The sequence below is a fragment of the Saimiri boliviensis genome, chromosome 2, assembly GCF_048565385.1.
Source record: "Saimiri boliviensis isolate mSaiBol1 chromosome 2, mSaiBol1.pri, whole genome shotgun sequence".
NCBI lineage: Eukaryota > Metazoa > Chordata > Mammalia > Primates > Cebidae > Saimiri > Saimiri boliviensis.
Genome location: NC_133450.1, coordinates 82,491,574 through 82,510,209, shown reverse-complemented (window position 1 = coordinate 82,510,209; position 18,636 = coordinate 82,491,574). Strand labels below are relative to the sequence as shown.

The following is an 18,636-nucleotide window of genomic DNA, read 5'->3' as shown; positions in this document are numbered from 1 at the left end:
TGTGAGGATTCAATGAGAAAAACCACAGAAATGCACCTAGAACAATGCCTTGCATATACTAAGTGCTCAATAAATAAAAATAAAGCTATTATATTATTACTTATACATGAAAGAGAGAAAAGATGAAAATCATGGAATTTGTTAGAAAAAGCTTTGTAGGAATCACAGAAATTTAGAAACATCTTCAATGACTGGATAGGAGACTGGGGCAGAGCAAAAGAAGCTTAAATAATGAGATAAATTAGCTAAGTAAAAAGGAAAGCTTTCCTGCAAATAAAGTAATATAAAATCTCTAAGTCTTCAAAGGAGTAAATGAATGAAGTTAAAATTTTTACCACCTACTCTTAATCACTCTGTGCTAAAACTGTTTTAATAACAGCAAAAATAACCTATGAGGACCACAAGAAACAACTGTTGGTTCCTTCTTACCAAAAATATGTTGACAAGTTGCTAGAAACGACTAGGCCATTACTAATAAGCCCAGTTCTTCCCCATACTAACTCATTTAAGTCAACTTTAAAAACAAAAATTCTTCCTCCAGAGCCTTTTTAAAAATTGAGCCAACAATAAAGAAATCTCAACAGAATTAGTACTAGAAAAGCAAAGAATGGGGGATGGGGTCAGACAAAAAAAAGAAAAAAGAACAAAGAACTGGGGACAGCACTTTACAATAGGCCATATCCCTAAAGGTTAGACAGACATGAGTCCTACTGAATTGTGTGGGTCATAAGCATTCTAAAGCACAAAGAAACAGTACATTTTGCAAGGCAGAAGAAGTGTTGCTCCTATTCTAATCTGAGATAAACAGACAGATCAAGAGGGCTCACCTTGTCTCCCTTCTTGTTCTGTGGGACTGCTAGGAACGATAAAAGGAGTAGATCGGAAAGCATCAGGGGAAGGAGCAACAAGATCTGAGGAATTCCTTTATATAAAGAGAGAATCACAGGTTATTTTACCATAGCCACAGTTTTGCATTTCTGTATTTGTTTTTACTTTTTAATAGGAAAAAATATCTAAGGCATTCAGATAAATACTTATCAGCACTTCTCCCAAACAGCAACCTGAGTGAGGCTGGCGGAAGAACTGCAAATAGTTCAATAACTATTTCCCACAGCAGATATTTCTATTCTAAAATAATAACTTTTTCAAAAAGAGAGCAAGGGAAAAGTGAATGATCAGACACAAGGACATCATGACTGAAAAGAAAATAAGCAGTGCTAGGAAATAAATAAATTTGCAGATTAAAGACATAAAAAAATTATCCCATTTTTTGCCTGACAGACCATGCATATTTTCATTAGAAAACAAAGCTAAAACTAAACAAACAAACAAACAAAAAAATAAACAAGCAAACCTCTTTGCCCTAACACAGAGATAAAGAAATCCAACTATTATCAACTATAACAACCTATTCTCCACCCTCTGCTATTAAATGAGAAGAATTGCAAGTAAAACAAAGGAGCAGAATGCTTGTTTTGGAGAATGCTTGTTTTGGAGGTATAACATTTTCTAAATAACTGTGCCTTTTCTTTCTTAGTCAAACCTTTGCACTACTATCAGAAAATTTTCTAATGGGAAAACAGATTTACCTGCCTTCAACAGTTTACTATGTTCTCATCCCCACAGCTGTAAAGCCTAGGTTCTACCTTTTAATTTCAAAAAGAATTCCAGAGTAGCAGGCAATTTTAGCTCTTTCAGCCTTAGCCTAAGATGCTCAGGCACATATTGCCTTGGCATAAGCTATTTTAGGCTTACTTACGTGGAAAAACTCTCCCGAACAAGGGACCGCTGACCAGAGAGCTGCAGGAGATGCAGAGTGGTGGCAGGTGTAGAAGCCAAAGAACACCCACCTTCCTCCCTTGAAGGAGTACAGTAACTATCAGAAGCTACTGAAAAAAAGAAATTCAGTTGCATTTACTTCTCAGATTGACAGTACTGAGCTGCCAAAAAACATTCAGTACTGCAAAAAGTAATATCCAAATTTCCAACCATGTTCCAAAAGGGCAGAAATTGTTTTCTAATTATACAACTAATTGAATACCACAATGGCCCAAATCTTGAGTGAACATTAACCACCACCCCCACATGGGCTTCCTGAATAAAGAATTGATAAAGAGTTCCTTAGTAATTTCTGTCATGATCTAAGCTTAGAGATTAAAAGCCAGAATCCCGGCTGGGCGTGTTGGGTCACACCTGTAATCCCAGCACTTTGGGAGGCTGAGGGGGGCGGATCACTTGAAGTCAGAAGTTCAAGACCTGGACTGGCCAAATTGGTGAAGCCCCGTCTCTACTAAAAATACGAAAATTAGCCAGGCGTGGTGGCGGATGCCTATAACCCAGCTACTTGGGAAACTGAGGCAGGACAACTGCTTGAACCTAGGGTGACAGAGCGAGACTCCGTCTCAAAAAAATAAATTAATTTTTTTAAAAAAGCCAAAATCTTTATACTTCTGCTTAGCTGCTCTTCTTTCTTGGGATGCTTCTATTAAAAAATAGCAAACAAGCTGGGCACAGTGGCTCAAGCCTGTAATCCCAGCACTTTGGGAGGCCGAGGCGGGTGGATCACAAAGTCAAGAGATTGAGACCATCCTGGTCAACATGGTGAAACCCCATCTCTACTAAAAATACAAAACATTAGCTGGGCATGGTGGCGCATGCCTGTAATCCCAGCTACTCAGGAGGCTGAGGCAGGAGAATTGCTTGAACCCAGGAGGCGGAGGTTGTGGTGAGCCAAGATCACGCCACTGCACTCCAGCCTGGGTAACAGGAGTGAAACTCCCTCTCAAAAAAAAAAAAAAAAAAGCAAACAAAGCAAACAAGCCTTTTATTCTAAGGTCTACCTTAGGTAAAGTCACGCTCATGCCATGATACAGATGCGAGAAGTCAAAACAATGCACGTGACACCTGATGTTATAAATGCAGCGGTTTTCATGAATTGGGCCTCCTCAAACGAAATAGAAAAGACTAATGCATTAGTAACAGAATTTATGACCAGCCATTACTGATTTATACTATGAACAGTCTCCTATTGGTCCCTTCCCCTTAGCAATAGACGGAGTATCAACTATATCAATCCCAGTATAAAACAATTGCTTAAATAAAACCTTACAACTTTAGTAAGAGACCAATAAAGGTTTCTTGGTGACCATGTGAATGTCTTGCACAGCAACCTACAACACAGCATAGTAAAAGAATATGACCTTCTTCCGTTCCCTACTTAAAACCAACATAATACATTTTTCTAGTCATTAACTCAGGCTTTCTGGCTCTCTGAGGTTGTGGAATAAAAGATTGGTAGAGGCTAAAAAGTGTGAAACAAATTAAATTCTTTTAAGTTTTATGTCCTTTCTGCTAGATTTTAACTTCCTATCTGCATCAGATGAACTAATAAACAGATTAAGTTAGTAAACTGTTACCCAGATGAATATGAAAAACCTAAGCCTAATAAGATTTGAAGACGTACTAGCCATATAAAAGAAAACGGTTAATATCCGTAATACTAAAGTTACTGCATTCACTATTCTTCAGCATCTCATTTCCAAAAGAGAGAAAATCATCTCAAAATATTGAATGGAAATTATTCGCAAAAAGCCCTTCTCACTAATTAACTAGAAACGCATTTTCCTTCTATAACACAAACAAGTCTGCAAACCTATACAATGCTTTATACTTAACCAGTAGCCTCAGACTAAAAGTTTAGATCTTTGTAGAATAGCTGTAACAACATACCACTCTTGGTACCTGTTTTATTGCTCTGGTCAAACATGTCTTCCTGAGTTGACAAAACCTCAGGTTCTGGTGACTTCTGAATCTGCAGTCCACATTCCATAAGTTCTTGTGCAGACATCTGTTCTTTCGTTTCCACAGCAGCAAGAGACACTTTGGGGCTAAAATGCATGTCCTCTGACCTAGGAAATTCGTATCACCAGGAGAAAAAGTTGCTAAGTTCAAATGATTTCATCTTTTAACTAAAAGCTTTTCCTGTTTTGTTTTTCTTTAATAATTTCAAAATTTCCAATGGCTCTAATCTACATAATTATCTACTAAAAAGGAAATAAACTACTCTTTGTAGTGATACAAACTCCTCAGCCCATTTCGGAACCTGTCTCACTCTCTCACACAGCCAATACCTGTCTTCAACTCTGCTCAATACCATGCTGCAGGCTTTCTAAGACTTCTAGTGAGTGACTTGGGGAATTTTTGTTACATATACTGTTATCCAGACCTGTAGGAAGAATTCTGATCCAGACCACAACAATGCCAGTAAGGAGAACAGTCCAAACTAAGACGTTCCATGGAAAGTGTTTGATGTGAATTATCCTCTGTACTAGTGCAACACACATCTTCTGCTGACCTTTTCCCCAAATACTAACACATGTAAGACATTCATCCCTGGTCCCTTTCCAGACACTTAAGAGATTCACCTGTCCTACCACTCCCCAGTATAAACAGAATAGCATAACTAGCTAGAAGGCAGTATCTAAAAGAAAAGCCTAAAAAGTCACTGTTATGCCAAGTGTTTTACACTAGAAAGACAATTTCTCTTGATATTCAACTTGGCCTAGGACAACCCCTCCCCACTCTTTCTATTAAAGGAATTAATAAAACAATACTGAGGCCGGGCGCGGTGGCTCACACCTGTAATCCCAGCACTTTGGGAGGCCGAGTGGGGTGGATCACAAGGTCAGGAGTTTGAGACCAGCCTGGCCAAAATGTTGAAACCCCGTCTCTACTAAAAATACAAAAATTAGCTGGGCGTGGTGGCACGCACCTGTAATCCCAGCTACTCAGGAGGCTGAGGCAGGAGAATCGCTTGAACCTGGGAGGTGGAGGTTGCTGTGAGCTGAGATAGTGCCATTGCACTCCAGCCTGGGTGACAGAGTGAGACTCTGTCTCAAAAAAAAAATAAATAAATAAAACAATACTGACTGTTTATTTATCCCCTTCCCCAAACTGGAAGCATTCCAGTTTTCCTCGGCCATATTCAAACTTCACCTGCTGGCCAAAGGCAATGAAACTTTGGTTATAAAAATCACTAAAGACGAAGCAGAGGCACATTCCCTAATTCCTACCAAGTTAAAAGCCTAAAGAACCTGAGAAAATCCCTACATCTATCGATACCATAAAATACCAGATGCAGGATACTTGAGAACCCAAAGCAATCTGGGAACTCCTCAAGTATATAAATAGTAGGCTTTCAAATATAATATTCATGTTACTCTTCATAACTAACCAGAGAGGCTAAGAAGACCTCCCACAGACGGGCAGTGTCTCTGCAGACAAAGATCACACAGGAGGTGTGGCAACCAAAGATCACAGAGTTATGCTTATAGTTAGAGCAGCCTTAAAACATCATTGTAGGCCAGGCAGAGTGTCTCACACCTATAATCTCAGCATTTCAGAGGCAGAAGAATCACTTGAGCCCAGGAGTTTGAGACCAGCTTGAGCAACACAGCAAGACTCCCATTTCTACACCAAAAAAATCTTTTTTTTGAGATGGAGTCTTGCTCTGTCACCCAGGCTGGAGTACAGTGGCATGATCTCAGCTCACTGCAACCTCTGCCTTCTAGGTTCAGGGGATTCTCCTGCCTCAGCCTCCCGGGTATTTGGTATTACAGGCACCCGCCATCACATTTGGCTAACTTTTAATAGGGATGGGATTGCACCATGTTGGCCAGACTGGTCTCCAACTCCTGACCTCATGATCCACCCATCTCAGCCTCCCAAAGTGCTGGGGTTACACGCATGAAACACTGTGCCCAGCAAAACTTTTTTTTTTTAATTAACAAAAAAGAGTCTTTGTAGAATGCCTAAAGATAAGATTAGTAGTTAAGTATGGCCCTGGTGTTTGGGAGACAGAGGCAGAGAATCATATGAGCCTAGGGCAACATAGTGAGACTTTGTCTCAAACAGACAGACAAAAAATAAGTCTTGAGACTTCGTAAGTAAGCAATGTTTCTAATGAAACACAAGTATGCCCAGTACAAGGGAAAAAATATTTATAAATCAACAATTTCTAAAAATGTTTTTATCTGGTAAAACAAAATTAGTGTAACCCTATAGCAAAACCCATTAATACTTTTTAGAAAGAACACAACTTACCTTGTAGGTAGTAGATTTTGCTCTTTCACCACATGTACATCCTTACTGGGCTGTGCTATCACAGGGACATCCTTGCTGGACTGTTCTGCTATGGGAATATCTTCACTGGACTGTTCTTTGTGCTTAATTGCTTAGAGTTTGATAAAAAAACAGAAAGGAGATAATTAATTTTTCAAAATACTACATACAGTCCCAGATGCTTTTAAAAAAGCAAAAATTTTAACAGAAGTGCAATTTATAAATATATACAGGGATCATTCTAAAAAGGAAGGTAAACTATAACTTAAAGAAAACCTCAGACCACAAGCCAACAATTGACAGGTATTTACCAGAAAACTCTTCGACATTACTACATGATTTTGATTTTATCAACTCGGATAGCTATAAAACTTACCAAGGAAAAAACAACTACCTCTAGTAGGGGAGAAAACACAACAACTCCAAATGCCAGAAAACACGTTTCATACCAGTATTAGCAACCACATCAGATAGCCTGGTATAGCCAGAGTTGGTGGTTACTGACTGTAGATGCTCTTTGTCCACTTCACATGGCACAGTACTTTCTTCAACATCCTGGCTCTGGGAGAGTTCCAGAACCCCAAAGCCCAACTGTGATGAGGCAGTATCTAGGAACACAATGCCAAGAAATTCGTTATCATCCCACAACATAATGCAATGTACAAGCTGCTGTCCCTTAGCAAAGGAGGGTCCTGGTTAAGTCCTTCATATCAAAGCTCTGTGCACCCCCCAAATTTTTCAAAAATAAAAAACAAATGTGGCTAGGTGCATTGGTTCACACCTGTTAATTCCAGCATTTGGGAGGCCGAGGTGGGTGGATCACTTGAAGTCAGGAGGTCGAGACAAGCCTAGCCAACATGGTGAAACCCCATCTCTACTAAAAATACAAAAATTAGCCAGGTGTGGTGGCACACACCTGTAATCCTAGCTACTCAGGAGGCTGAGGCACAAGAATTGCTTGAAGCCAGAAGGCAGAGGTTGTAGTAGGCTGAGATCACACCACTGCACTTCCAGTCTGGGTGACAGAGCTTGACTCCATCTCAAAAAATTTTTTTTTAATTTTTAAAAAAATGCATTAAAGATGAAGGGGGAAAATGTGTAATAAAGTAAAAATACTTCATACTATAAAACCTTATAAGTACTTAATACGATAGACTATGTTTGCTTTCTAAAGGTACATCATAAACCATACCCACAGTCATAGCAATTCAGATTGTATTTCCACCTGACAAAGCACACATTCCAAAAATATTTGAAAAACAAATGAATACAAAAGGAAAAAAATTCAATATACAGAAAGGAGGCTATCCAATGAAGTACAAATTCCTGAACACCAAATCAGGTGGAATATTTTAAATTACTAGCAAATTTATTAATGACTCTCAATTTAATTATGAGAAATCTGTAACCAAATAAAGAAATTTAGACACGTGAAGGATCATGTTAAAGGAAGTTAGAAAAATCTACCGTTCTGAAAAAGGCACAAGGCTACCTTCAGCACCAAGGGAATGTGTGGTATTGCCTGAAGTATATTCTTCCTTCTCTTTCTCCTTCTGTTCCAGCTCTTCTTCCTTCTCTTCCTCCACAGCAGGGGCAGATTCCACCACTGACATGCCCAGAACACTACACAGCGGAAGAATGTAATCATGTGTTCCCAGACTGTTTGGGACACTTTGATCAAAGCACTCTGACCCCCCACACATACCAACCACCTCTTAGCCGAACTTGAAAAAGTAAGAAAGTAAGATACCTCACCTTTATAGTGTTTCTTTCTATAAAAAGCATCTAAAAGATTAACAATTCAACATCCTATACAGAATTAAGTAAATAAAAAATAAGGCACCAACATACTTGTATTTTATATTTTTGAGAAGAGGTAGAAAAATTTTGCATTCAGAAAAATTACTGATGAGTGACAAGAGAAGATATACATTAGATGAGCAGAGAAAGGGCTCAAAAAGCTTAAAAAGTTCACAGAAATATTTTAATAAAAAATCTTAGAACATGGCTGGGCTCCGTGGCTCATGCCTGTAATCTCAGCACTTTGGGAGGACAAGAGGGGCGGATCACAAGGTCAAGAGACCAAGACCATCCTGGTCGACATGGTGAAAGGCTGCCTCTACTAAAAACACAAAAAGTAGCTGGGCATGGTGGTGTGTGCCTGTAATCCCAGCTACTCAGGAGGCTGAGGCAGGAGACTCACTTGAACCTGGGAGGCAGAGGTTGTAGTGAGCCTAGATCACACCGCTGCACTCCAGCCTGCGTGACAGAGTAAGAGTCCATCTCAAAAAGAAAAAAAAAAAAAAATCTTAGAATACATAATAGAACCAGAGAGTCCAAACAAAATTCAGGTAAGAAGCTTATATATGTATACACATATACTTTTTTTAGTCACTTTTTTTTTTAAGGGACTGGGCATGGTGGCTCACACATGTGATCCCAGTATTTTGGGAGGCCAAGGCAGGCGGATCACTGAAGAGAGATAGAGACCAGCCTGGCCAACATGGTGAAATCCCATCTCTACTATAAATACAAAAATTAGCATGGTAGTACGTACCTGTAGTCCCAGCTACTTAGAAGGCTGAGGCAGGAGAATCCCCTGAACCTGGGAGGCGGAGGTTGCAGTGAGCCAAGACTGTACAACTACACTCCAGCCTGGCGACGGAGTGAGAACTTGTCTCATTAAAAAAAAAGAGACAGAGACGGAGTCTCCCAGGCTAAACGGCAGTAGCATGATCACAGCTTACTGCAGCCTTAAACTACTGGGCTCAAGCAAACACCAATTTTTTTTTCTTTTTTGAGATAAGTCTCACTCTGTCACTGAGGCTATAGTGCAGTGGCATGATCTCGGCTCACTGCAACCTCCACCTCCTGTGTTCAAGCAATTCTCCTACCTCAGCCTCCTGAGCAGCTGGGACTACAGGCAGATGCCACCATGCCTAGCTAATTTTTGTATTTTTAGAAGACAGGGTTTCACCATGTTGGCAAGGATGGTCTCAACATCCTGACCTCGTGATCTGCCCACCTCCCTCAGCCTCCCAAAGTGCTGGGATTATAGGCGTGAGCCACTGCACCTGGCCAACATCATATATTTTTAAAATAAGTTAACACCACAGGTCAAAATACATAATAAAATTAAAAGACAACTGGCTGGGCACAGTGGTTCACACCTGTAATCCCAGGACTTTGAGAGGCTGAGGTGGATGGATCACAAGGCTCAGGAGTTCAAGGTCCAGGAGTTTGAGATCACTCTGGCCAACATGGCAAAACCCAATCTCTACTAAAAATACAAAAATTAGCCGGGCATGGTGGCACACACCTGTAATCCTGGCTACGTGGAGGCTGAGTCACAAGAAATCAATTGAACCTGGGAGGCAGAGGTTGAAGTGAGCCGAGATGGCACCATTGCACTCCAGGCTAGACGACAGAGTAAGACTCTGTCTCAAAAACATAAAAATAAAATGAATGTTTAGGCCAGGCATGGTGGCTCATGCCTGTAATCTCAGTACTTTGGGACGTCAAGGCAGGTGGATCACCTGAGATCAGGAGTTCGAGACCAGCCTGGCCAAGGCGGTAAAACTTCATCTTTACTAAAAATACAAAAATTAGCCAGGCAAGGTGGCACATGCCTGTAGTCCCAGCACACGCCTGTAATCCTGGCTACTTGGGAGGTTGAGTCAGGAGAGTCTTTTGAACCTGGGATGTGCAGGCTGCAGTAAGCAGAGATCATACCACTGTACTCAAGCCTGGGTGAAAGAGCGAGACACTGTCTCAAAAAAAAAAACAATACAATAAATAAATTTTAAAAAAACTAAAAGACAACTAATTAGGAAAAGATAACTGCAAGGTATACAACAAAAGATTAGTCTCCATAAAATATAGAGGATTCGCCGGGCGCGGTGGCTCAAGCCTGTAATCCCAGCACTTTGGGAGGCCGAGGCGGGTGGATCACGAGGTCGAGAGATCGAGACCATCCTGGTCAACATGGTGAAACCCCGTCTCTACTAAAGTGCAAAAAATTAGCTGGGCATGGTGGCACGTGCCTGTAATCCCAGCTACTCAGGAGGCTGAGGCAGGAGAATTGCCTGAGCCCAGGAGGCGGAGGTTGCGGTGAGCCGAGATCGCGCCATTGCACTCCAGCCTGGGTAACAAGGGCGAAACTCCGTCTCAAAAAAATATATAGAGAGAGAGAGAGAGAGAGGATTCATACATACAAAGAACCTCAAAGTATACAGAAATGACAGAATAGACAACTGAAAAAAAATACAAGTATCTTTAAACACATAAATTAGAGAAACCATTTGTTGCTAATTAAGTTAGAAAAATTGTTTAATGCTGTACTACAATTCAGTGTTACTCAAATTAAGGTGAAATGAGCATCATCATACACTTCCAATGAGTACAGATAAACAAATACTTTCTGGGCAATCATTTGGAAATATTCATCAAAAGTTTTAAAAATACACATACCTAGCAATTCTAATCATTTCTATCGTAAGAAATAATTTGAAATACGGAACAATCCTTATGCAAGCTTATTTCTAAAAGTCTACCGTTATTAAAAAACAACCTGGCATGGTGGCTCATGCCTGTAATCCCAACACTTTAGGAGGCCTGAGGCAAGCAGATCACCTGAGGTTGGGAGTTCAAGACCTGCCTGACCAACATGGAGAAACCCTGTCTCTACTAAAAATACAAAATTAGCCAGGCATGGTGGCGCATGTCTATAATCCCAGCTACTCAGGAGGCTGAGGCAGGAGAATAGCTTGAACCCGGGAGGCAAAGGTTTCGGTGAGCCGAGATCGTGCCATTGCACTCCAGCCTGGGCAACAAGAGTGAAACTCTGAAACAACCTCTAAGTTAAGCATTAAGGAAATGATTAAGTAATTTCATAATCTATTAATAAAACATTATGCCGCTATTAAAAATGTTTGACACAGGGCCAGGTGCAGTGGCTCATGCCTGTAATTCCAGTACTTCGGGAGCCCAAGGCAGGCAGATTGAGCCCGGCGCAGGCAGATGACCTAAGGTTAGGAGTTCGAGACCAGCGTGGTCAACATGGTGCAACCCCATCTCTACTAAAAATACAAAAATTAGGCCAGGTGCAGTGCCTCGAACCTGTAATCCCAGCACTTTGGGAGGCTGAGGTGGGCGGATCACGAGGTCAGGAGATCAAGACCATCCTGCCTAACATGGTGAAACCCCATCTCTACTAAAAATACAAAAAATTAACCAGACGTGCTAGAACAAACCTGTAGTCCCAGCTACTAAGGAAGATGAGGCAGGAGAATTGCTTGAACCCAGGAGGCGGAGGTTGCAGTGAGCTGAGATCACGCCACTGCACTCCATCCCAGGTGACAGAGTGAGACTGTGTCTCAAAAAAAAATTAACCAGTGTGGTGGCATGCACCTATAGTCCCAGCTTCTTGGGAAGCTAAAGCAGGACAACAGCTTGAACCCAGGAGGTGGAGCTGCAGTAAGCCAAGATTGCCCCACTGCAATCTAGCCTGGGCAACAGAGCAAGACTCTGTCTCCAAAATATATGTGTGCGTGTGTGTGTGTGTGTGTGTGTGTGTGTGTGTGTGTGTGCATATATACATATATACATATGAAACAATCAAATATAAAATGTGAAACCTGAATTGGATCTTAGATCCTATCAACCAATCAATCAATAAAACAAGATAAAAGACATTTTTGAGACAACCGGGAAAATCAGAACTACATAATTAGATATTATGGAATTATTACTTTCTTAGGTATGATAATGGTACTATGATTATATAGAATAATGTACTTATTCTTAGGGGATGAAAGCTTAAGTATTTAAGAGGATGTCATATTAAGGAGAACTCTGATGAAAGCAACCTAGTTTTAAACAATTCAACCCCCCAAAAAAAGTACAACACACACAGACACAGATAACAACTGTATACTCTTTCATTTCTTATGTATGCTTAAACTTTTAAAATAAAAAACTTGGGGAATATGTTAAGTTTTAATTGTCACAGCAAAAATGTGCATGTTGTTAAGCAAAACATCAGTAAACATACACTTTTACTTTCCACATGATGTCAAACATACAAATCAAATGAACAAAAAAAGAGAGAAAAGATGGCAAAATATTTACAGTAATTAGCCTCTGGGTGGCAGGATTACAGATGGTATCTTTGCTTCCTTGCAACTTTCTACACAATTAATACTTCATAAAAAGAGCATTATGCATAACTTTAATAAACATAAAAGAGGTGAAAACATAAATTTGCAAAGTTGAGAACAGTGACTCGAGCAAGTGAAAGACGACAAGATTTTTACAAAAACAAAATAGAACATTATCTATATAACTGAAAGGACCAGATAAATGGCCTTGGGAAACAGAGAGAAAGTTCAAGAGCAAATGTTGCAAATGGTATAAAAGCAGCAATGAAGGATGGCAGCACTCTGAGCTCTTTTTAGTTTCTTTTGGTGTTTTTCCCTCTGGTCCCTGATCTCTAAATGCTGGTGGGCTCCATGAGTCCCTGGACCTCTTCTCTAGCTACATTCACCACTTAATGACCTCATCCAGACTCATGGTTTAGAATAGTATCTATCTGCTATGAGTCTGCAATTTAAATCTCCAGCCTAGACCTGTCCCTCTAACCTCCAGACTTCCTCGTCCAATTGGGTGGCTCAATGCTTAACATGTTTAAAACTGAACTTCCCCTCCTGCAGTCTTCTACATCTTAACTGTCATTCCATTACTCTAGTTGCTCAAATCAAAAACCTGGAATCTGCCAGCCATGGTGGTATGCATCTGTAGTCCCAGATGCGCAAAGCAAACCAAACCAAACCTGGAATAACCATTATTTCCTTCTTGTCTCTCACACTCCACATCTGATCTATCTTTGAATCCTCTTTTCAAATACTTAGACTCTCACTATTCTTCATCTGCTTCAACCCTGGTCTAGCCACTATCGCATTTTGGTAAATTATGTCAATAGTTTCCTGACTGGTCTTCCTGCCTCTAGCCTTGTCCTCCTTCACTCTATTCTTAATCAAGCAGCCAGAATGATTCTGTTAAAAATCTAAACCAGATGATGTCATTCCCCTGCTCAAAACTCTAAAACGTCTTCCTATCTCACTAAAAATAAGAGCCAAATTCCTCACAATGCCTTACATAATCTGGTTCCCTTTTCACTTGCCTAACCTCTTCTCCCACTTCTCTTAGTCACTCCACTATAGCCACACTAACCTCCTTGCTATTTCTCAAATATTCCAGGGACATTCATACCTCAGGGTCTTTCTACTTGCCATTTTCCATGCATGGATCACACTTATCCCAGATAACAGCAAATACACTTACTCACTTTAGACATTTTTTGGAAATATGGTCTCACTCTGTCACCCAGGCTAGAATGCAGTGAAGCAATCATGGCTCAGGGCAGTCTTAACTTCCCAGGCTCAAACGATCCTCCCACCTCAGCCTCCCATGTAGCTGGGATCACAGGCTCATACCACCATGCCTGGCTTACTCTGTATTTTTTTATAGAGATGAGGGTTTCACTATGTTGTCCAGGCTGTTCTCAAACTCCTGGGCTCTCCTGCCTTGGCCTCCCAAAGTTCCGGCATTACAGGAGTGAGCCACAAATGCCCAGTCTCACTTGATAGGATTATTTTTAATCAAATGTTCTATCATGAAGCACTCCCTAGACGGCCTATATAAACTTGCAACTCCTTTGGTGCTTCCTCTCTCCTTCTCTGCTATATTTAGATATTGATTCGGCCCTTATCAATATCTAACGTAGTACATATTTTACTTATCATATATTCCTATACCCTACACAAGAACGTAAGCTACACTAAGGTCTAGGATTTTTATTTCTTTTGATCACTTTGTACTCCCCAAATCCAACAACACCTGACATATAGAAAATACAAAATAAAAAAGTACTTTGGGAGGCAGAGTTGGGCGGATCACTTGAGGTCAGGAGTTTGAGATCAGCCTGGCCAACATGGTGAAACTGCATGTCTACTAAAAATACAAAAATTAGCCAGGCATTGTGGTGCTCACCTGTAATTCCAGCTACTCAGGAGGCTGAGGCACAATAATCACTTGAACCCAGGAGGTGGAAGTTGCAGTGAGCAGAGATCGTGTCACTGCACTCCAGCCTAGGCAACAAAGCAAAAAGCAAGACTCTGTCTCAAAAAAAAAAAAAAAAAAAAAAAAAAAAAAAAAAAACCTCAAAAAATTTTGGAGAATGATTAGATGAATCAGAAAAAGGATGAAATAATTAAGATTACAGACAAAAAACCATACTGATGTTAAACTTTTCTCCACTGTCTAAAGTTGCTGGAAAGAGAACACAAAGGTTTAAATATATTATTTAGAGGTATAAAAGGAGCCAGTAGAAGAATTAAAATAACTATTAATCAAAAATTGGGAGAGTGAAAACAAATTTTAAAAAATTGGGAGGGTGTTGCTCAGTTATCCTATCTTTCATTATCAGAACTCAATTGTCTTAATCTGATAATGCAAGAAACGACAGTACAATAGAATTACTTTATATATAAAACACATTTATAGTTTCATAATAGGATCAGAGGTAGGAAGATAACCTCCCAGAAGTAAAACCACAAACAGTTAAGGACAGTTGCCTTTGTGAAAAGGTATCAAGGGTGAAGAAGGACTCTCTGCTTTTCATCATAAGCCCTTTTCATTTTATTTTATTTATTTATTTTTGAGGCAGGGTCTCACTCTGCTGCCAAGGCTAGGGTGCAGTGGCACGATCACAGCTCACCGCAAACTCTCCTTCCCAGGCTTAAGTGATCCTCCCACCTCAGCCTCCTGAGTAGCTGGAACCACAGATGTGTGCCACCATGCCCAGCTAATTTTTTTGTATTTTGGTAAAGATGGGGTTTCACTATATTGCCCAGGCTGGTCCTGAACTCCAGAGCTTAAGTGATCCACCCACGCTGGCCTCCCAAACAGCTGAAATTCTAGGTGTGAGCCACTGTGCCTGGTCTATAAGCCCTTTTTAAAGTAAATGATTTGGCTGGGAGCAGTGGCTCACACCTGTAATCCCAGCACTTTGGGAGGCCGAGGCAGGTGGATCACGAGGTAAGGAGTTCAAAACCAGCCTGGCCAAGATGGTGAAACCCCATCTCTACTAAAAACTACAAAAATTAGCTGGGCGCTGTGGCAGGCACCTGTAATTCCAGCTATTCAGGGTGGGGCTAAGGCAGGAGAATCGCTTGAACTCGGACAGCAGAGACTGCAGTGAGCTGGGACTGCGCCACTAAACTCCAGCCTAGGTGACAGAGTGAGACTCTGTCCTTAAAAAAAAAAAAAAAAAAAAAAAAGGAAATGATTTATATTATTCTGTTAAAAAGATTTAACAGATCTCAAGCCGGGCGCAGTGGCTCAAGCATGTAATCCCAGCACTTTGGGAGGCCGAGGTGGGTGGATCACGAGGTCAAGAGATCGAGACCATCCTGGTCAACATGGTGAAACCCCGTCTCTACTAAAAGTACAAAAATTAGCTGGGCATGGTGGCACGTGCCTGTAATCCCAGCTACTCAGGAGGCTGAGGCAGGAGAACTGCCTGAACCCAGGAGGCGGAGGTTGCGGTGAGCTGAGATCGAGCCATTGCACTCCAGCCTGGGTAACAAGAGCGAAACTCCGTCTCAAAAAGAAAAAAAAAAAAAAAAAAAATTTAACAATCTCACCAAAATTGAAAATTGCTCTATGAAAAACCCTGTGAAGAGAAAGAAAGGATAGAGTGGGAGAAAATATTTGCAAAACACATATTCTATGAAAGACTAGTATCTAGAATATATAAAGATCTCTGAAAACACAACAGTAAAAAGACAATACAATTAGAAAACAGACAAAAGATATGAACATTTATTTCCCTGAAGAAAATGACAGGCAACAAGTAACACATGAAACAATGCTCACCATCATTAGCCATTAGGGAAATACAAACTGAAGCAACAATGAGGTATCACTATAGACTTGTAATGGCTAAAATAAAAAATAGTGTGGATCAGGTGCGGTGGCTCATGCCTGTAATGCCAGCACTTTGGGAGGCCAAGGTGGGCAGATCACCTGAGATCAGGAGTTCAGGACCAGCCTGATTACCATGGTGAAACCCCGTCTCTACTAAAAATACAAAAAATTAGCTGGGCGTGGTGGCAGGGACCTGTAATCCCAGCTACTTAGAAAGCTGAGGCAGGAGAATTGCTTGAATCCAGGAGGCAGAGGTTGCAGTGAGCCAAGATTGAGCCACTGCACTCCAGCCTGGGTGTGACAGAGTGAGACTCCATCACACACACACAAAAATAGTGAAAACACGAAATGCCAGTGAGGATGAAACAAAAATTAGATCATTCATACATTGCTGGTAGGACTATAAAACAGTACAGCTGCTCCTGAAAACAGTTTGATCGTTTCTTAAAAAACCAAACATCCAACTACTAAGACCCAACAATTGCAAAACTCGGCATTTATCCTAGAGAAATGAAAAACCTGTTCACAGAAAAACCTGTACATATGGCCGAGAGCAGTGACTTACACCTGTAATCCCAGCACTTTGGGAGGCTGAGGCAGGCCGATCACCTGAGGTCAGGAGTTCAAGAACAGCCTGATGAACATGGTGAAATCCCATCTCTACTAAATATACAAAAATTAGCCAGGCATGGTGGCACACGCCTGTAGTCCCAGCTACTTGGAAGGCTGAGGCAGGAGTATCGCTTAAACCTGGGAGGCAGAGGTTGCAGTGAGCTGATTGCATTCCAGCCTGGGTGACACAGCGAGACTCCATCTCAAAAAAAAAAACAGGCCGGGCGCGGTCGCTCACGCCTGTAATCCCAGCACTTTGGGAGGCCGAGGCGGGTGGATCACCACGAGGTCAAGAGATCGAGACCGGCCGGGCACGGTGGCTCAAGCCTGTAATCCCAGCACTTTGGGAGGCCGAGGCGGGTGGATCACGAGGTCAAGAGATCGAGACCATCCTGGTCAACATGGTGAAACCCCGTCTCTAATAAAAATACAAAAAATTAGCTGGGCATGTTGGCGTGTGCCTGTAATCCCAGCTACTCAGGAGGCTGAGGCAGGAGAATTGCCTGAACCCAGGAGGCGGAGGTTGCGGTGAGCCGAGATCGCACCATTGCACTCCAGCCTGGGTAACAAGAGCGAAACTCCATCTCAAAAAAAAAAAAAAGAAAAAAGAAAAACCTGTACATAAATGTTTATAGCAGCTTTCTTCATAGTAGTCAAAACCAGGAGAAAATCCAGAGGTCCTTCAACAGATGAATGGTTAAACAAACTGTAGTATATCCACAGCATGGAAGACTACTCAGCAATAAAAATGAACTACTGATAACATGCAAAAACATGGATGGATAGCCCAGAAGTTACGCTGACTGAAAAAGCCAATCCAGAGCTAAGCATGGTGGTTCATGCCTGTAATCCCAGCACTCTGGGAAGGTAAGACGGGGGGATCACTTGAGCCCAGGCATTGGAGACCAGCCTGGGCAATACAGCAAAACTCCATCTCTAAAAAAAGTTAAAAAAATTAGTTGAGTGTGGTGGCCTGTGCCTGTTATCTCAGCTACTTGGGAGGCTGAGAAGGGAGGATTGCTTGAACCCAGGAGGTGCAGGTTGCAGTAAGCATGACCTTGCCACTGCATTCCAGCCTGGGCAAGAGCGTGAGGCCCTATCTCCAAGAAAGTCAATCCCAAAAGATGACATACCATATGATCCCATTTTATATAGTATTTTGAAATTATATTTTTATATATGAAGAATGGAAGAATGGTTGCCAGGGGTTGGGATGCAAAAGAGGGAGGTCGATATGGCTATAAAAGGGCAAGGCAGGCCGGGTACAGTGGCTCACGCCTGTAATCCCAGCACTTCGGGAGGCCAAGGCAGGCAGATCACCTGAGGTCAAGAGTTCAAGACCAAACTGACCAACACAGAGAATCCTCGTCTCCACTAAAAATACAAAAACTGGCCGGACGTGATGGCGCATGCCTGTTCTCTCAGCTACTCAGGAGGCTGAGACAGGAGAACTGCTCGAACTCAAGAGGCAGAGGCTGTGGTGAGCCGAGACTGAGCCATTGCACTCCAGCCTGAACATCAAGAGCAAGACTCCATCTCAAAAAAAAAAGAGCAAGGCATCCTTTCGGTGTTAGAACTGTATCCTGACTGTAGTGGTGCACACACAAACCTACACAGGTGATAAAACTGTATAAAACTTAATACACACATATTCACAGGCACACACAAAAAGAAGTAAAACAGGAAATGTGAATAAATTCAATGGATCTGGCCAAGTGAAGTGGCTCACACCTGTAATCTAGCACTTTGGGAGGCCAAGGCAGGTGGATCACCAGGTCAGGAGCTCAAGATCAGCCTGACCAGTATGGTGAAATCCCATCTCTACTAAAAATACAAAAAAATAGCTGGGCATGGTGTTGTGTGCCTGTAATCCCAGCTGCTCAGGAGGCTGAGGCAGGAGAATTGCTTGAACCTGGG

At 41.5% G+C, this 18,636-nt stretch overlaps 1 protein-coding gene across 10 annotated transcripts in view; it reads right to left on the bottom strand.

The window, feature by feature from the left end:
* TP53BP1 (tumor protein p53 binding protein 1) overlaps nt 1-18,636 on the bottom strand; it is a 124,199-nt gene that overhangs the window by 77,505 nt on the left and 28,058 nt on the right. For 7 of the 10 annotated variants that reach the window (XM_074393754.1, XM_010339553.2, XM_074393753.1 and 4 more), the window contains 6 exons: nt 7,613-7,743; nt 6,570-6,728; nt 6,103-6,232; nt 3,730-3,908; nt 1,760-1,889; nt 828-922 (listed from right to left, as the gene is read on the bottom strand). In XM_074393754.1, coding sequence (XP_074249855.1) covers nt 828-922; nt 1,760-1,889; nt 3,730-3,908; nt 6,103-6,232; nt 6,570-6,728; nt 7,613-7,743 — 824 coding nt within the window. The remainder of the gene's footprint in view (nt 1-827; nt 923-1,759; nt 1,890-3,729; nt 3,909-6,102; nt 6,233-6,569; nt 6,729-7,612; nt 7,744-18,636) is intronic. The other 3 variants (XM_074393751.1, XM_003928938.3, XM_010339555.2) reach the window with 3 other exon arrangements.